Source organism: Portunus trituberculatus, chromosome 41 (assembly GCF_017591435.1).
Source record: "Portunus trituberculatus isolate SZX2019 chromosome 41, ASM1759143v1, whole genome shotgun sequence".
NCBI lineage: Eukaryota > Metazoa > Arthropoda > Malacostraca > Decapoda > Portunidae > Portunus > Portunus trituberculatus.
The window spans coordinates 30,727,412-30,746,824 of NC_059295.1; the positions used below are offsets into that span (position 1 = coordinate 30,727,412).

At 42.2% G+C, this 19,413-nt stretch overlaps 1 protein-coding gene across 7 annotated transcripts in view; it reads right to left on the bottom strand.

The window, feature by feature from the left end:
* The window catches only part of LOC123516429 (tetratricopeptide repeat protein 39B-like), a 152,846-nt gene that overhangs the window by 20,249 nt on the left and 113,184 nt on the right, over positions 1-19,413 (bottom strand). For 5 of the 7 annotated variants that reach the window (XM_045275699.1, XM_045275702.1, XM_045275701.1 and 2 more), the window contains exon 3: positions 2,152-2,256. In XM_045275699.1, the coding sequence (XP_045131634.1) occupies positions 2,152-2,256 (105 nt within the window). Of the gene's footprint in view, positions 1-2,151; positions 2,257-3,993; positions 4,619-19,413 lie in introns of all 7 variants that reach the window. The other 2 variants (XM_045275703.1, XM_045275698.1) reach the window with 1 other exon arrangement.

Consider the following 19,413-nt stretch of genomic DNA (forward strand, 5'->3'; position numbering starts at 1 on the left):
AGAGGGATGAACAAATAAATAAAGTAATAGGACAACGCAACCTCTTTCATCTGAGAGAGAGAGAGAGAGAGAGAGAGAGAGAGAGAGAGAGAGAGAGAGAGAGAGAGAGAGAGAAATATTCATTGACCTCAAAACGACAGGCAGCAGGCTGAGAGTGAGAGAGAAAGAGAGAGAAGGCAAGAGACCGACATTGGCTCCTTCAATAGAAACATCTTCCTCCTTCCTTGCGGTCTGACAGTTCTAAAAGAAGCAACACTAGACTGAGAATCCCTAAAATAGCAACAAAAGATTTCCTCTCTCATGTCTCACCACGAAGGAAAGAAGACGATCGCGTGGGTGAGGCGAGACCAAGGATTTTATTATTATCTATCTTGTATATTCCTCGGGCGAGACGGGATCGGGCCATTGCCATTCCGAGAAAATTATCGAATCAAATGTATTAATTATACGAGCAATAACATTAATGTGAAAGCATTTTTTTCATCCCTATTATCAGTGATATGATTTTGAGCTATATCTAATTAATCAGATGTGGTAATTAAGCTCTCAGTTAGCGTTTTAGACCTTTAATAATATTGCGTTTATATTACAATATGCGTTTTTGTCACCTACATGTAGCTGCGTGATTCGTAATATTATAGATTTTCATTGCTGTACTGGTCACCGGCGTTGTTAAGATCTGTGAACCATTTTGTAACGCATGATTTCATAATGTAACACAGCAAACTATTTCTTCATCACTATCATGCAAGTAAGACTTAACTTTACTCATCATGTCACCAATAACGTATTACTATTCAAGGCACACACTACATCATTAAAACTACATTTTTTTGCCAGCTTTCATCTCCATAATAGAACTAAACAATCACCACAAACAACTCAGCCTCCACAAATTCATTAGTTTACGCTATCGGAAACTATGTATTTTGCTTCTAAAGTGTATAACATCACAAAACTAATTTCTCCACCCTCGTGAAAGATTTGCACATTATTTCCTGACCTAGCAGCGAGAACAGCCTTCGCCCCAATCTGGTATCCCCGCAACGCTCCACCTCCCACACGTGAAAAGAGGACAGGGCTGTGATGTGGTCGTCTTCCCAAGGGACGTCACCTTTTTCATCTTTTCTATTAAACGAAATTGCAGGTGGCTGGGAGATGAAGGTTGGATAGTGGTGGTGGTGGTTGTGATGGTGGTGGAAAAGGGAACATTTCATTGATAAGAGATGTAGGGTGAAAGGTGTGTGTGTGTGTGTGTGTGTGTGTGTGTGTGTGTGTGTGTGTGTGTGTGTGTGTGTGTGTGTGTGTGTGTGTGTGTGTGTGTGTGTGAAGAAGTATACTGAGATGAAGTGTAGGCGGGGGACAAGCGTGTACCGTGGGATGGGGTATGGCAGAAAAAAAAGTGAAAGTGGGGAGATTGAAAAGGGGAAGCGAAAATAATGAGGATGATAGGGAAGAGAGAAACACTGAAAATAGGTGCTGTATGGGATGAGAAAAGATAATGATGCGACCACGAAGTAGACTTGGAAGGAGGAAAGGAAAAGAAAAAGTTACAGTAATATGGGCAACATTCTGCGTGGTAAAAGGTGAACGTTGCATAGCGGTAGGAGGGAAAAGACGTGAATGGATGATGAAGAGAGTAGAAAGAGGATGCGAGGAAAAGGCGCGACGTTGTGGTGGTAAGTAAGCGCTGGTGGTAGTGACGATAAGGAAGCGTGAAAAGATGGAGAGGGCATGGAGGAGCAGTGGAAAAAGAAAATAGATGATGAAAGTGACAGAAAGGTGGAGAAACACGAAAAAGATACAGAGACAGGAGCGAAGAAGAGTCCTGATAGACTGAATGACTGATTGATTGACATTTAAGCGTCGCAGCGATATCATATGCAGCTGGTGTGAAACAGAGACAAGGAGAGGAGCAGGTATGGAATGGAAGTGTAATATGAGTGTATGGTGTGAGTACGTTGGATGGCACAGAGACAAAGAGAGGAGTGCACGTGAGATGGATATGTGATGAGAGTGCGTATAAAGTGAAACACAGACAAAGAGATGAGTAGACATGCTTTGGGAATGTAATAAAAGCATGAGAAATGAGAGTGCATGGGATGGAGATGGGAAAAGTTGTGTATGTGCGGTATTAAAACAGACACTCACCAAGGCCTCATGAGCGTCCTGGCCTCCTCGAAGCGGTTGTTGAAGAAATAGCTGCAGGCGAGTCTGGCCTCCTCCATGGCGGTGGAGAGGTCCATGCCGCACACCCTGTGGGAGGAGAGGGGCGTTACTGGCGCTGTGGAGAGGGAGGGAGAAGTGAAAGGATGGAAGATGATAGAGAGAGAGAGAGAGAGAGAGAGAGAGAGAGAGAGAGAGAGAGAGAGAGAGAGAGAGAGAGAGAGAGAGAGAGAGAGAGAGAGAGAGAGAGAGAGAGAGAGGTAGGGGGGGAGAATAGCCCGTATTGCAGATATATACATACAGATGGTATCATATGTAGGTATACAATAAGGATTGTATGTTGGGCAAGGGATAGGGAAGCTGGTGGGCGAAGAGCTGGAAGAAGAGGATGAGGAAAAAGACAAAATAAAATGTCAATTCAATTATTTGAAACTTTTCATAAAGAAAATGTTTTTATTTCTTAGGCATAACAAAAAAAAAAAAAAAGAGAAAAGTGATCAGAAATCTTTGGTCAGTAAATTAGAATAACAATAGTTTCGCAACTTTATAAATAACAATTCGATAAGTATGCATCATCCCCAATTATGCAAATACGTATAGTTACTTCAATAATGTCAAAGCCCACGTGCGAATTGTGAGATGGGAGATGAATCTAACTTCGCGTAAAGGAATGTTGGTAGTCAGGAATCCTCCGAGAATATATATTGCTCTTCCATAATTATGATACATATGCGGAAGTAATTAAGTTACAACATTTATAGCTTCAATTATTGGCCATTCATATGACTTACGTTTGTGTGTGTGTGTGTGTGTGTGTGTGTGTGTGTGTGTGTGTGTGTGTGTGTGTGTGTGTGTGTGTGTGTGTGTTATTTACGGTTCCAGCGATTGCTTCCGTGTGTGGTCCGTGTTTTCTGGAGGCTGACGGGTTTCCTTGCCCATTATTCCATCATTGTTTTCTCTTAATTCTTTGCTTCGGTCGCTCTTGTTAACATAATCATTGCACAAGTGAAGCCAGCCGAGCGTGTAAATGATGTGGTGTTTTCACTCGACTTCACAACAGCAAAGGTTATCGTGACCGAGCACAAAGAGAGTATTTGAGTCCTTCATTGTTCCTTTGTTAAGCCTCTCCTTTACCTGACTGGTGCTGGCCATTCGTGCACCGTTTACTCACCAATGAATGACATAATGAGGTAACTTGACGTAATGGATGGTTCCATCGCCAACGTGAATGATGATTACAATGGTGATTTTGAGAATAAGTACAATACAATACAATTAGATTACATGTTTATATAATGAAAAACACATCTCTAGCATTTAAAATATGCAGATACTTACCTAACGCATTGAGAATGTGTCAATATTATAATAATGGTCACTATTTCAATTGTTCTTTACAGTAGAATATTATACGTTCTTACTTTGAATGCAATGATTTGGTAATCAAGAAAAAATTCCATAAAAAAGTTGAAATCAAATTGAACCACATTTCTGATATATGGTTAAAAATTAGTGATGCTCTTGATTTACTCCTTCAATACACATATATATACTCTATGTTGGAGGAAAGAAAAAATATATTCATAGTATATTTTTCCAAGGAGTTAAGATAAAACAAACCTCGCTCATTCCCCCACATCCAAAAGACTGTCGTTGGTGTGGCAAGAGAAGTATAACTTTTACAATTTATCTAAGCATAATTTTTCAGCTTCATACGTATATATTTACTTACTCGACATACGTAAGCTGCCTATAACACTTATCAACTACAGACACAAAGAGAGAAAAAAGAGTGTATGTACTTTTCCCAGAACCATTGTCTCTTACCTTCCCCGCGGAGGTCGCACATCCCGTACTGCCGTGAGAACCTTTAACATGGTGTTGTGGCGTTTGATCAGAGCACCTCCAGTCTTTCCAAAGGCTCCCCACCGCCGTCACAACCCCAAGTCCTTCCAAAACACACTGTTGCTCCTTCTCCCTTACACACACACACATGAAGCCTCGAGGGATCCACAAAGGCTACTAAGGGCCCAGTTATGGTGAGCGAAGGACGTCTTGCGGATTTTACGAAACTGTTGCCGTGTGATTACTACCTCGGTGACACACTGCCCGCAACAACTCACTGTTCAGACGTGCGTGACGCCTTCGAGCGCGGAAGATTAAGACTAACTGGTACCTCAAAGTCACTAGGCAAACAGCTGCAGTTCAGAAGCTTCACGGCAGCAAGCGATCTGTTCAATAAGGAGTGTCGAGTCCTGTGTCTCCACCGTTAATCTCTCCGCTTTCAAATCACCGTAGAGGAAAATGATAACTGCTCGGATTTCTTTTCGTGGTATCAGAGAAAAAGATTTATAAGTAATTCACTCAGTTTTCCTGAGACACAATTAACAATAAAGTGCTTATTTTTTCCATGGTATCACAAAAAAGACTGTTTATAATTAATTCACTCTTCCTGTGCATGATAAGAAAATGGTTAGCACTTTTGCTATGGTATCACTGAAGAGTTTCTATTTTCTGGTTTTCTTCATGGTAATAGCGAAAGAATAGCAAAAGCAGATCATCACCACAGCATTTGAGCAGTTTTAAATCATTCAAACAATAAACAAGGCAAGGCACCGATAACACTCACAACTTTCTGTTCAGGAGTAATAATTTTCCATCAGTAACGAACACATCGCTTCACCCTTCCCAGCCACAGTGATTGCTGTGTCTACGACGCGGCACCAACAACACTTACTCCACGACACAACTATCTCATATCCAGGTGCAACAGTTTACCGAAGCACGACTAAACACATCGCTCCATTAACCGTTACCGAGGAGTAGCTACTGACACGTGGATGGAGTTGAATATGTAATATCTGAGTTATTATGGATACCAGAATGTTTACGAGAACCTATACCTGTGTGACAAATCTAATAACGTGAAGATGAATATTCCACGACACTCGGCAACTTTCAAAGATAAAAATTTTTGCACCCAAGCAAATTTGGGAGGCAGTGGCCTAGTGGATAAGGTGGTGAGCGTGGGATCGGGCAGCCGTCCACGTGTTGATTCCAATCCCACCACATACCGCTTTGAAACTAATGCCACTTGTCGAGTGGTTTAAAGTTACCTACATGTCACCATGATACCCAGGTTCTAGGTGGTTACACCAAAGATGTGCTTGGGTGGTGATATGGGCCCTAATATGGGTACCATTATAAATAAAATGACCTGCGCCACTAATGGGTGGAAGCTGAACAGCGCTTCCAATAAATACACTTCAAGTAGACCTACAGGCGCTATAGGCCAGGGCATAATAAGAAAAAATTACACATTTAAGTACATCCGTAGAATTGAAGAAAAAGAAGAGTTTTGTAACCTGACACTCAGCAACTTTTATCGAAGTTTTGGCACCAGAGCAATATAAGGTTTCTGATTAAAGTGATGCACTGATTATTCATATATGTATATCCTTAGGATGAAAAAGAAAACAAAAATTGACACGAGTATATCACAACATGACACTCGGCGACTTTGATGGTTAGATGTGTAGGCACCAGAGGAAACTAATGTTTCTAATCAAGGTGATGTATCTATTATTGAAAAATAATTTGATATTGGAAGAAAAAAGAACCGAGAGAAAAACCGTCGCCATGAGTATATTGCAACAGCAGTGACTGAACGCTAGACAAACGAAGTGCAACGGGATTCATTCGTCCATCATATTTTCACAACACAGCTTCTCCAACCACATTATTTTCCAGTCCGGTGCTACTATAGTGGAATATCTCACAAGGTTTACAGTAGAATGGCGACTTCGTTAAGGTCATGAGTTTTATTGCATTATTTCGTCATGGTTTTTACACTCCAATTACCAGGAAGGCTCCAGTTAATATGCATTGGTCCTTTTAGTCTACTAATTCAATGCTGTATTCGTTCACATTCCAAACACTGTTAAATATTGTTTGCGTATATAAAAAAGAAAATAGGGAGGACTAGAGGTTAATCTTAATGTTTTAGGTCACAAAACTATTCAATAAACCTACCCGAAAAATGCCAAAAAATTGTAAGTAACTATTGAGAAAATTGCCTTGGCAGTGAAAGCGCCAGTGGCGAATTGAGGCCACAGTAATACCTCACATCATGGAGGCAAGCAATACAAAAGAGAGTCCAAAAAATTGCAGGTGATTAAGGAAAATAGTCTCGGAAGTGAAAGGGTTAGTAGTGAATCGCGGCCACGGTAACATTTCGCTTCGTGGAGGCAAACAATGTCTTATGAGTCCTCTTAAGTGACTAGCAGGCAGGGAGGTGGCCAGGCGGAGTAAGTTCTTTTCATTTACACAAACAGATGAATGCTTTCCTCCACCCCACATTCTACACACACACACACACACACACACACAAGAAAACTTGTGCCGTAAAAGAGAGAAAAGAAGAGAAGTAAAAGCCATGACCCACCCATCTAAGTCTGGAGGCAACTTAATACTCCTTGCATGAAACCATCTTGAGTCGCGGGATGGACGAAGGCTAGAAAAAGGAAGGAAGTATATTTTAGCAGTGTGTGTGTGTGTGTGTGTGTGTGTGTGTGTGTGTGTGTGTGTGTGTGTGTGTGTGTGTGTGTGTGTGTGTGTGTGTGTGTTTGCTCGGTATGAAAGGAGTGAAGGATACAATAATTTTTTTTCTGAGACTTATGATAACATTCCTTCAACTCTTGCAGGTGTGGCCCAAAAGAAAAAAAAAAAAAAATAAGATGAGCTGGGTCTATACTTCGTGGTCAAGAGAGATTGGATTCCTTTGAAGTTTGGCAGGTTATGGTAATGTAGCTACGATGAGGTGGACAGGGACACCACCACCTTTACACTGCTTCTACTTTATGTACGGACGAGAGGATGGTGACGGCGTGGTGATAGTAGTGGCAGCAATAACATCAAAAGCCTCACCAACACTCACATTTTACCGTTTTGGTTAAAAAATATATATATTCATGTCTAAACTTTGTTCTTTTCACGACTAGGACAAGTCGATCTACATCTGCTTCCTCCTCCTCCTCCTTCTCTTCCTCTTCCTATCGAAGTGAGTTCTTTCCGGGGCCCAAGATGCTTCAGGTGGCAAGATGTGTTATATTCTCCTCAGCTTTTACATGTCAGTCAGTCCCAGTACACCCAGCTGTCCACTTTCCACATACTCGTAGCTCAGTAGAATCACATTATTCTTGGCAGACTTGTGGTAAGTCAGCTTTCTCAACACGCACAAGCGATACTTGAACTGTAATCTGCCACTGTTCAAAACTTCTCACTAAATGGAAAGTTCTTCTCGGCAGCTTTCAAACTCTAAACATTATGATGTAAATTTCCAGTGTTTATACGAGTCACGTTTATGCATTTAGAATAGAAGGCGACACTTAAAATTGTGCGGAATTTCTCAAGTCGAGGCTTCTCAGAAATGCAATTTGATTTTGAACATTAATACAGTATGTATTAACATTTTGTTGTTGTTGTTGTTGTTGTTGTTGTTGTTGTTGTTGTTGTTGTTGTTGTTGTTATATGGGAATCATATTAATTTGTAAGGAACGTTCAATCAATTCTTGGACATCACTTCAAACTTTTTTTTCCTTCCGTCTAGGCCCTCTAGGGTAATTCCCACATCAGTTACAATGTGTATCTCCATATGATGTCTTGCATGACTCACTGTCATATGCGATATCACTACTGTTATAGGAAGAATCTTCATAGTAACACAACCGTTTAATTGCAAAAGTCACTATGCAATTAAAATACTAGAGATACTCGTACCTTCCTGGTTACCATCGTCCATACCTCCGCATTCAACGTTGATCAGTACCAGTTTCTAAGCAGTTTTAATGACATTCGGTAACCCCAATGACAGATCAAAATTTCTTGTTTACTTGAGTGAGTCTTTTTTAAAGCATCGCATCTATTTTGAGCAGGTAGCAATTGACTTATTATCATAACGTCATTGCGATAAGATAGGGAAAGTTATTAATTTTTTCAAGGATATTTCCAACATTCTAGTGAAAACTTAGCAAAAATTCTAGCTTATTAACGAGAAAAACAGTAATCAGAAAGTACCTAATCACTTTTTAGGCCTTCAAAAACAGTCAATATGAGGAAAGATTTAGAAATGCGAGTCTTAAAAAGCAATTCACACTTCCACGACATTGTACATAGTTTTCTTTCTTGTATTATTTCTTTTTACACTTTCCAACCCTGACTAGTGACTTGCTTCCTACAGACACGCAAGTACGGCAGCAACACGATCCTTGACGGGAACGCAGCTCACGCTATCAAGTGGGAGCCTGCGGCCAATTAGGGAGGGAGTGTTGGCGGAGGTTGGCGTGGGTTGTGCTAGAGAAGGAGGGATGATGATAATGACTAGGAGGAGGAGAAGGAGAGAGAGAGAGAGAGAGAGAGAGAGAGAGAGAGAGAGAGAGAGAGAGAGAGAGAGAGAGAGAGAGAGAGAGAGAGAGAGAGAGAGAGAGAGAGAAACTTAGAATCTTTCCGAGTATATGTATGTTCTGGGAAAAAAAAACAAATAACATACACACACAAAAGTAAAAAAAAAAGTAATAAAGTAAAATAAACATAAAAGAAGAAAAAAAAAAACTAAAGGAACAGAACCGCACCCAGAGATGAGGTGATTAGAAATTGACCACCACTTTAGTACTCCATGATGACATAATGGTGTGTGAAAGGAGAGAAAGCCGCTGCGGGGAGCCACCGATAACTATCACTGAGGAGGACCAGCGAGGAAACAAAGGAGCAACTCAATCGTGGCTCTTTACGTGTGTGTGTGTGTGTGTGTGTGTGTGTGTGTGTGTGTGTGTGTGTGTGTGTGTGTGTGTGTGTGTGTGTGGCAAGTGCAGGTGGTATATTTACGAGCAGCTGACAGTATATGATTATTGAGGTAAAGAAAAGCAGTTCCTCCTCCTCCTCCTTCTCCTCTTCCTCCTCCTCCTCCTCCTTCTCCTTCTCCTCCTCATCATCTTCTTTATCATCATCATCATCAATCTCCTCGTCTCTTAGCAATAAAAGAAATATAGAAGAGGGTCAGAATAAGTGAGCAAGATGACACGGTATATAAACAGACAGACAGTCAAGATATAAGAAAGAAATTGATAAATGAATGAAATTAGTTAATGAATAAAGCAAGGGAGAAAGGAAGGAAGGAAAAAAAGGGAGATTGAAAGAAAAGAAATTCAAGAAAGAAAGAAAGAAACGAAAAAAAAGGAAGGAAGGAAAAAAGGGAGACTGGAAGAAAAAGAAATTCAAGAAAGAAAGAAAGAAAGAAAAGAAAGAAAGAAAACGAATAAAGGAAGGAAGGAACAAACAAAGAGAACATAACAAGAAAATAACATGCAAGTCACTGTAATTACCCTCATTCCTACACATTTTTGTGGTCAATTACTTTTTTATATAGTAGTAGCAGCAGCAGCAGCAGCAGCAGCAGCAGCAGCAGCAGCAGCAGCAGCAGCAGCAGCAGCAGCAGCAGCAGCAGCAGCAGCAGCAGCAGCAGCAGCAGCAGCAGCAGCAGCAGCAGCAGCAGCAGCAGTGGTGGCAGCAGCAGCAGCAGCAGCAGCAGTGGTGGTGGCAGCAGCAGCAGCAGCAGCAGCAGCAGCAGCAGTAGCAGTAGCAGCAGCAGCAGCAGCAGCAGCAGTAGCAGCAGCAGTAGTAGCAGCAGCAGCAGCAGCAGCAGCAGCAGCAGCAGCAGCAGTAGCAGTAGTAGTAGTAGTAGTAGTAGTAGTAGTAGTAGTAGTAGTAGTAGTAATTGCTATTATTGTTCTTGTTGTTGTTGTTGCTGCTGTCACATTTGTTATTGTTGTCGTTGTTATCAAATTTTAATTGCTATTCCTATTACTGCCTCTATGAATAAAATTGCTTATTATAAAAGTTGTCTTATGTACTGTCACACACCACACAGCACCACAACACCCACACGATTCATCACACAGCCGGAAGTAAAAAAGAGACCACGCCAGCATAACACACCAACAGCCTCGCGATACTGACTGTCATGCACACTTTGCACACACACACACACACACACACACACACACACACACACACACACACACACACACACACACTATAGTATTGCACTTTTTGGTATTTTTTCTGGAGCAGTCATGAGAGAGAGAGAGAGAGAGAGAGAGAGAGAGAGAGAGAGAGAGAGAGAGAGAGAGAGAGAGAGAGAGAGAGAGTCATGTTCACGTTACGAGCACAAAATTGACATACATAGTGCAAAAGACAGGAAATTCAGCACCCCCTGCATATATATCTGCTGAATTAACTGAAGTCAAAACAATAATTGCACTATGCAACGCCACACACACACACACACACACACACACACACACACACACACACACACACACACACAGCCACACCCTACAACCAACACGCACGCACGCATGAGTCTAAAGGGGACCATACACTCCCCCGATCTAAAAACAGCACGACTGCCTATCTATTTGCACTCACCCTAGTCCAGTGTTGTAATCTTATTCTCTCATGGCTTTCTTTCCCACAGATCTCTCTCTCTCTCTCTCTCTCTCTGGCTATCACAGCGAGACGAGCGACCGACATGGAAGTGATCTTTCTCTATCTCTCTTCTCAGCGGCACGTGATTGAGAGAGAGAGAGAGAGAGAGAGAGAGAGAGAGAGAGAGAGAGAGAGAGAGAGAGAGAGAGAGAGAGAGAGAGAGAGAGAGAGACGAGACGAGACGCATCCTAAGCAAATACGTGAAATATCTATTGAAAAAAAAAAAAAAAAAAGTACATGTAAAATTGTCACCCGTGGATGACAGCGACAGAAAACGAGGGTGACGGCTGGCTGGCTGGCTGGACGGGCCTCATTAGCATTAGAAATAAAATAGATGGTCTTCCGAACAGCGGCGCCAGCAGGAAAGGTTTAATGGGCACGATGGAACATGGAACAGTGGCAGGCTAGAGAGAGAGAGAGAGAGAGAGAGAGAGAGAGAGAGAGAGAGAGAGAGAGAGAGAGAGAGAGAGAGAGAGAGAGAGAGAGAGAGAGAGAGAGAGAGAGAGAGAGAGAGAGAGAGAGAGAGAGAGATTTGAGACATTTATTCATTGCTTACAGTTATACAGAGAGAGAGAGAGAGAGAGAGAGAGAGAGAGAGAGAGAGAGAGAGAGAGAGAGAGAGAGAGAGAGAGAGAGAGAGAGAGAGAGAGAGAGAGAGAGAGAGAGAGAGAGAGAGATTTGAGACATTTAATCATTGCTACAGTTATACAGAGAGAGAGAGAGAGAGAGAGAGAGAGAGAGAGAGAGAGAGAGAGAGAGAGAGAGAGAGAGAGAGAGAGAGAGAGAGAGAGAGAGAGAGAGAGAGAGAGAGAGAGAGAGAGAGAGAGAGAGAGAGAGAGAGAGAGAGAGAGAGAGAGAGAGAGAGAGAGAGAGAGAGAGAGAGAGAGAGAGAGAGAGAGACTATACTTTTATTCACACGATTCATTGCTAAAAAAATATACATATATTATATAATATACCATACATTATACATACATCAAAATGCGTCCTTTAGTTATCAACATCATTATCATCATTATTATTACACTTTTTGCTCTTATTTTCCCTCATCACTTTCTTCTACCTCTCTATTGTCTTCCTGCTTCGATCCATGAAAAGAGAAATGGAAGAAAATAACCTGCATACATAACACGCAAGATAATTATGAAGAAACGGTACGATGATGGGAAAGGAAAGTCTGACATGCACTCGTCCGTAGTAAAAAGTAAGTCACCAATCACGGGTTTCTCTTTCAGTAACAAGTGCCCCGGAGCAGTGAAGCGCGGCGTATCACGGAATATTGGAGTGGCGGCTCGTGAAAAGTCAGGGATTGCATCGTGAGAACTGAGCCGAAGTGTACAGCCGTGGTTAAACATCGTGAGGCAAACTGTATTACCATCCCCATGTTAGCTACAGTTCTCCTACAATCTTGAGTCCTCTCTAATCTTTTATCAATCGACGCTCACTCATGGTTAAGAGACGAGCAACATACTGCATTCCCTTTCCCTGTTGTGTATTTTAGAGTTCTCCCACATGAGTCCTCTCTGATCTGCTGCAACTCGGGGTTCAGTCATGGTCAGGTGTTAAATAACATACCACATCTTCCTCTGAGTTTTGTGTAGAGTTCTCCCACAATCTTTCTTTACTTCCTTTCTTTATTCTTCTTTTTTCTTTCTTTGTGTTTAGTCTTCCAGAATCTCAAGTACTATAAGCAGCTTAAAAATCTGTCAATCACCATGTTTCGAGGGTAGTTATTAAATCAAAGGACTTATATTGAAAGAAAGCGATATACATGGTGGAAGGGAATGCATGGTTACCACACTTCTACACACAGCGGGGCAACAATACTTCTTGTTAGTTCATAAATACGGCACGAAATGTTTTTACAAATGGCTTTCTGAACAATGTACTCATACTGACTGAAGTTTTGCGACACGTTTGACGAGAGAGAGAGAGAGAGAGAGAGAGAGAGAGAGAGAGAGAGAGAGAGAGAGAGAGAGAGAGAGAGAGAGAGAGAGAGAGAGAGAGAGAGAGAGAGAGAGAGAGAGAGAGAGAGAGAGAGAGAGAGAGAGAGAAGAAAGAGCGAGGAAAAGAAGATAGAGAGGAGAGGAGGAGAGGAGAGGAGAGGAGGAGAGGGGAGGAGAGGAGAGAGAGGAGGAGAGGAGAGGACAGGAGAGGAGAGAAGAGGAAAGGAAAGAGAGAAGAGAGATGTCGAAAGGAGAAGAGGAGAGGAGAGGAAAGGAAAGGAGAGAAGAGAGGTGTGGAGAGGAAAAGTAAAGGAGCAGGACGGAGAGCCTAGCCAAGAACTCGCCTGAGAAGAGGAAAGACCTAGTATCTGGAAGGAGATGAGAAGATTAAATAATATATCTCTTGGAGGAGGATGAGCAGGAGGAAGAGGAAGAGGAGGCGCAGGTACGGGGAAGCCTGGAGATGCAGGAGATGACAAGAAGAAGAGGAGATGAGAAAGATGAAAAAAAAAATATGGTGGAATATAAAGAAAGAATGGATGAGAAGAAGAAAAAGAACTGAGACGAGAGAAAGATTGAGAACAAAATGAATAAAGAAAGACTAGAAAATAAAGATGATGAAAAAGAAGGAAAGGGAGGGAGGAAAAACAAACGAAGACAGGTGTTTGCTCTTTTCCTTTATCTTGTCTCTGCGTTTATCTCCTGTTCTCTCTACTTTAAACCTCCTCTTTCCTCTGCTCCTCTTCTTTTTTACCCCCCTCTCTTCTCGTCTCCCTCTCTTCCCGCCTCAGTCTGTACCCACCATCATATACCTTTCCTCCTTTCCTCCCTTCCGCTCTCCCCCTCTCCATTGACCTATTTAACGTCTCTCTCTCTCTCTCTCTCTCTCTCTCTCTCTCTCTCTCTCTCTCTTATAAATACACAGACAACAATGCTACACACGAGATAATTCAAATACAAATGAATAATATACGAATGCACGAAAATAGAAAGTTGTTTTATGTGTACGAGTTATACAAGTTATACATAAATTTTCTGTTCTATTTATTTACTTTCTGGAGAAAACAAAATGAGTGAGATTTACAACGCAATGGAAAGGAAAAGTGTGAGAACAGATATAACAGAATAGTAAAAGCCACAGAAGACTCGTACATGACGCCTATCCTTGACACTATCCACAGAAATATACAACTATCGGAATTAAAGAAAAACAATTCACGAAACCTTTCTGCGAGCACCACCGAGTTCTTTCAAAATGCTCTCGTTGAAATCACACGAAATTCCAGGATGATTTCACGATTCTTGTGGTAGATTAACAAGAAGTTTACATTATTAACGGAAGAAAGACTTGAAAATCCGGCCAATCTTATCTATGGGGTTTGAAAACAGTCGTGACAAGAGAGCAAAGCGTTTTAGAATACCGGTCGTGAGGTTACAGAAGGCTAAGGGAGGGAGATGCTGGGATTCTGCGTCTCTTCCTCCTTTCAGTGAGTAAGCCAAGAGTGTAAGGAGAGAGGGGTTGTCAGGACACATAAGGGGAGGAGTTTAGCTGGGAAGTTATGAGAGGGTACACAACTTTCTTTCCTTCCTTCAACGAAGCTGGACATGCTCGGGCCTGCCTCCCCCCCCCCTCATCTCTCTCTCTCTCTCTCTCTCTCTCTCTCTCTCTCTCTCTCTATTTATTTATCTCTCGTGCTTTTCTTTTTCTTTATGTCTCCAAACGTCATGATATATTTTGCTTATCCCGCAGAAAGAAAACAGTAATATTTCTTGTAGTCGTACAGATAAATATCGTCTCTCTCTCTCTCTCTCTCTCTCTCTCTCTCTCTGGTCGGGGGGGGGGGGATTTGCTGTGGTTAAGTGAATAGCCCAGGTGGTGACATATAATATTTATTAACTTATAGGCTGTCAATGCAAGTTATTGGAGAGCGGGTGAACAGACTCCGCCTCTCTTTCCATTTCCAAGGCTGATGATTGGCTACTCTCTCCCTCCTGGTTCACGTGATTTGTAAGTTAGAAGAGAGGCTTTGGGGTGAGGGCGAGGCTTATCCGTCAAGTTGAAATGAACGGAATTGCTCGATGGAAAGTAAAAATGCTCAGTAAATCTACAGTAATTGTACTTATGAATCCAATTTATACATTTTTAATTGAGTTGCCTCTTGGTGGTGTTTCAGTTTGAGACTAGTTATTAAATTGTATTTTCAGAATGTGTAGGAAAATACCACACACAGGCTCTCTCTCTCTCTCTCTCTCTCTCTCTCTGTTATGGCTGCTGTTTGTGAGTGTTGCTTTGCCATAAATTTAACACTTAACAACACACAACTCCAAATGTACTGAGAAGTTTTCTTTAAACATTATATAATTTCTATCATGATTATCATTATTATTATTATTATCATTATTATTATTATTATTATTATTATTATTATTATTATTATTATTATTATTATTATTATTATTATTATTATTATTATTATATCATTATTATTATTATTAATGTTATCATTGTTAGAATCGTCTTTAACATTCTTATCATCATTATTAATCATACAATACGAACAACAAAAGACAACAACAATTACTACCACCACCATTACTGCTGCTGCTACTACTGATATTACTACTACTACTACTACTACTACTACTACTACTACTACTACTACTACCACCACCACCACCACCACTACTACTACTACTACTACTACTACTACTACTACTACTACTACTACTACTACTACTACTACTACTACTACTACTACTACTACTACTACTACTACTACTACTACTAATTCTACTACTGTCTTAAAATCGAGCATTCCTGAATCGATCATTTTCCTCTTTGCCTCCCAAGACTCTCCAGTATTGAGACGCAAAACTAAGTACAGTCTCGAGAGGAAAGAAGAGTACATGGCAGCATAAATGACACAAGAGTGACTAAGGAAAATATATAGGTAAAGATTAGAGAGTAAGGTCAAAATTCAGGTAAAGTCTTGATACGAAGAGTCAACCGCTATGCCATCAACCCGCTTCACCTCTATCAACCCTGACCTTTCACCTCTCATCACCTCTTTTGTTATTTGCTCTCTCCTCTGCTTACTCCCCTTGTCCTACTTGCGTGTAACTTGTTTCCACTGGTATTTACCTGTTCTGCCTGTTCCCTCCTTGTTTCCCCTTCTCCTTGCTGTTTTTGTTTTTTTTACTCTCTCTCTCTCTCTCTCTCTCTCTCTCTCTCTCTCTCTCTCTGATGCTCCACCTGCTGTTCCTTTATTACCACTGCCTCTTCTCACTTTCCCTCTCGTTCCTTGCTTCCTCTGCCTCGTCCTTGCTTTCCCTTCCGCCTCTTGCCTCAGTACCATCCTCTCCCCTACTCTCTCCTGCAAACTTCGCCAAGGGTTCCACTCACGAACACTACTTAGTGTCTCCTTTCCTCGAATTCCCTGGTTCTTAGTGCTGAGAGAGAGAGAGAGAGAGAGAGAGAGAGAGAGAGAGAGAGAGAGAGAGAGAGAGAGAGAGAGAGAGAGAGAGAGACAATCACGCAGCTGCGGTTATTCTGTCTGTCTGTCTCGCCTCTCCAGTGACAGACATCAAAACTTCGATCCTTCAACACTTTGCTCCCTAACACGTCTACTTCCTAGAACCAGACTCCAGTTCTATGGGATGTTTTTCCCAGTGATGGTACACAGTGCTTGCTCAACTTTTATCGGCAGTGACGAGGAAGATGTGAGTGCCTGAGAGTGCCAGCGTAGTGACGTGCCTTGGTCATAGCCAGGAGCAGCTCGAATCTATTTCACTGCTGGACGGTTTTCCTATAATCAATTACAACTTTCTACTAGTGTTATAGGTTTTACAGCTGATAAACCACAAAATTAACTATCTATTAACTTCTTTTATTGTGCATGTTTCTTAAAATGGTCTCAAAACTATTTGAAGACCAGAATAGCAGTGAAAGGGCCACCGTGGTACAGTGGAACCATGCGTGCTTTGGGGTACGAGGGGTCTCCAAGCGCACGGGTTCGAATCCTGTCCACGGTCCGAGTGTATGTTGGGCTTCCTCACTCGGGGCAATGGTTCCCTAGCGGGTGGGCTTTGAGATAGGAGGTACCCAAAAAAGTATCCCCTTTAGCCCATAAATTCCCATGAAAAGTCTACATGGTATAAAAAAAAAAATCATCACACAGGACAGACGTCATTTGAAGCTTTACGGCACAGGTAAGTACATATTGCATTATCATTCTACCCCATTCAGCATGCAATATGTAAGAAAAGGAAAGCAAATCAGAAAAACGCCATTGACGATCCGAATAATTTCTACAACAGCCTGAATAAAAAAGAAAATGAAATAAAGAACGTAATGCTTTAATAATACAAGTTACAACCGTCACTTGCGAACGCCGTTTACTGCAAGACACGCCTGCAGCCTCTGCAAGGCCGCATCTCCTTCAATTCCTGTTTTGTGTCCCGTCCAATTCACGCGTCACGAAACTTCACACAGGGACGGAAGTTATTAATTTGCTATTTTTTTCGTTCTTTTTTTTTTCACCGCAATATTTTAAAATGAACGTGCGCATTAACTATTCAGGAAAAATGAAAGAATTTAGAATATATTTACATACCCAGTATTTTTTTGGTCTTTACCTCGGAGTGCGCGCGCGAGTGTGTGTGTGTGTGTGTGTGTGTGTGTGTGTGTGTAAAACACACACACACACACACACACACACACACACACACACACACACACACACACACACACACACACACACACACACACATACACACACACAAGCGTCTCCTGAGTCACGTAAACTGAATTTTGGGTGTTAGCCTCGCAGGGTCCTCCGATAGTGTGACTTTAAGGGAACGTGGGGAAGAGGAGGAGGAGGAGGAGGAGGAGGAGGAGGAGGAGGAGGAGGAGGAGGAGGAGGAGGGGGAGGAGGAAGAAAATAAAGAGGATGAGAAGGAGGAGGAGGAGGAGGAGGAGGGGAAGCAGGAGGAGAAGGAACAGGTGGTATTAATGACGTTATAGAAGAAAGATCTGAGCACATAATCGTTATCATCTTTCCCTCCCTTCCTCCCCCCATCCCTTTCTCTCTCTCTCTCTCTCTCTCTCTCTCTCTCTCTCTCTCTCTCTCTCTTTAACCACCGCGTTCTCTATCCATTACACATCGTCAGCCTCGCAACACTGCCACGCTCGTACATACAACATAGCCCATTAGAGCACGTGTTGGCGCGAAATTAGATGGCCCGTCCTGACTTAACCCCGACTCTCATTCCCTTCTAGTCCATTTTCCGAAATTAAATCTAGTCTAAAGGTCAGCTGGACTATTACTTCCTCTGCTGTCGGGAGGCTGAAGGGAAGGGAGCGCGAGGAGGCTGCTGGGGATTTAACGTGTGGAGAAACTACGTAGGAAGGATTGGAAGGAGAAGGGAAAGACAGAAGTGAAGGAAAGGCTAGAACACGAAGAAAAAAGCGGCAGAATGGAAGAGAAAGGATACGAAACTGGAGGGGATTAGACGGAGGAAGGAAACTTGGAAGGCTTGTGAGGGAAGAGAAGGTCAAAGGAGAAGAAGGTGGAATACAGAGGAAGAGAGACAAGGTGGAAGGAAAAGAAAGGACTAATTTGAGAATGAAGAAGGGCCGAAGGTTGAACTAGGAAGGAAACTTGGAAAGGTCAAGAGGAAAGAGGATAAGTAAAGAGAAGATGAAAGAAACGAGAGAGAGAGAGAGAGAGAGAGAGAGAGAGAGAGAGAGAGAGAGAGAGAGAGAGAGAGAGAGAGAGAGAGAGAGAGAGAGGTTTAAGTGGCTAGTGTGATAAGGAAAGCGAAGGGAGAAGGGAGGAGAGGTGATATGCGTAAAGAGGGAGAGAGAGGAGGGAGAGAAAGAGCGAGAGGAGAGGGAAAGAGAGAGCGAGGAGAGGGAGAGGAGAGTTTTGAGAAGGCAGGAGGGAAGGAGAGAGAGGAAAAGAGAGAGGCAGAAGGGGAAAGGAGAGCAGTGACACGCATGGAAGAAGAGGGAGAAGAGGAGGAAATAAGAGGTAGAGGGAAAAGGTGCGTGTATGGAATGTGGAAGAGGAAAACAAGAGACAGGAGCAAGGTGGAATGAAAGAGAAAAGATGATGGAATGACTTGAAAGGACGTACTGGAAAGAGAGAGAACAGGCAGGAAAAGAGAGAAAAGAGAGAAAAAAAAGAACAGGGGCATGATGGGAATACACAGGGAGTGAGAGTGAAAGGGAGGGAGGAAGATGATGGATAGGAGGCTGGAATTCTGGAAGTGATGTCGAGTGGAGTAGCGGAGGAGGAGGAGGAGGAGGAGGAGGAGGAGGAGGAGGAGAGAGAGAGAGAGAGAGAGAGAGAGAGAGAGAGAGAGAGAGAGAGAGAGAGAGAGAGAGAGAGAGAGAGAGAGAGAGAGAGAGAGAGAGAGAGAGAGAGAGAGAGAGAGAGACAGGATAATGACTCGTGACATGCGAGACTAGAAGTAATTCCCACACCAGCTTCATTAATTCCAAACACCACAGACAGAAGGCGCTGATGACGATGAAGAAGGAAGCCAAAGGGGAAATAATAAGAAACAGAACATAAAGGAAGAGGACAACAACAGCCACCAGCACAAAAAGGAGAAGGAAGGGAAAGTGAAAAATATATACAACTAATGCCTTAACTCCTTCAAAACTGGAACACATTTGAGATTTATGTATTAGACCATTCTATTGACATTAACAAGGGTCTATGGAGATTAGAAGATTAATAGTCACAGTCTT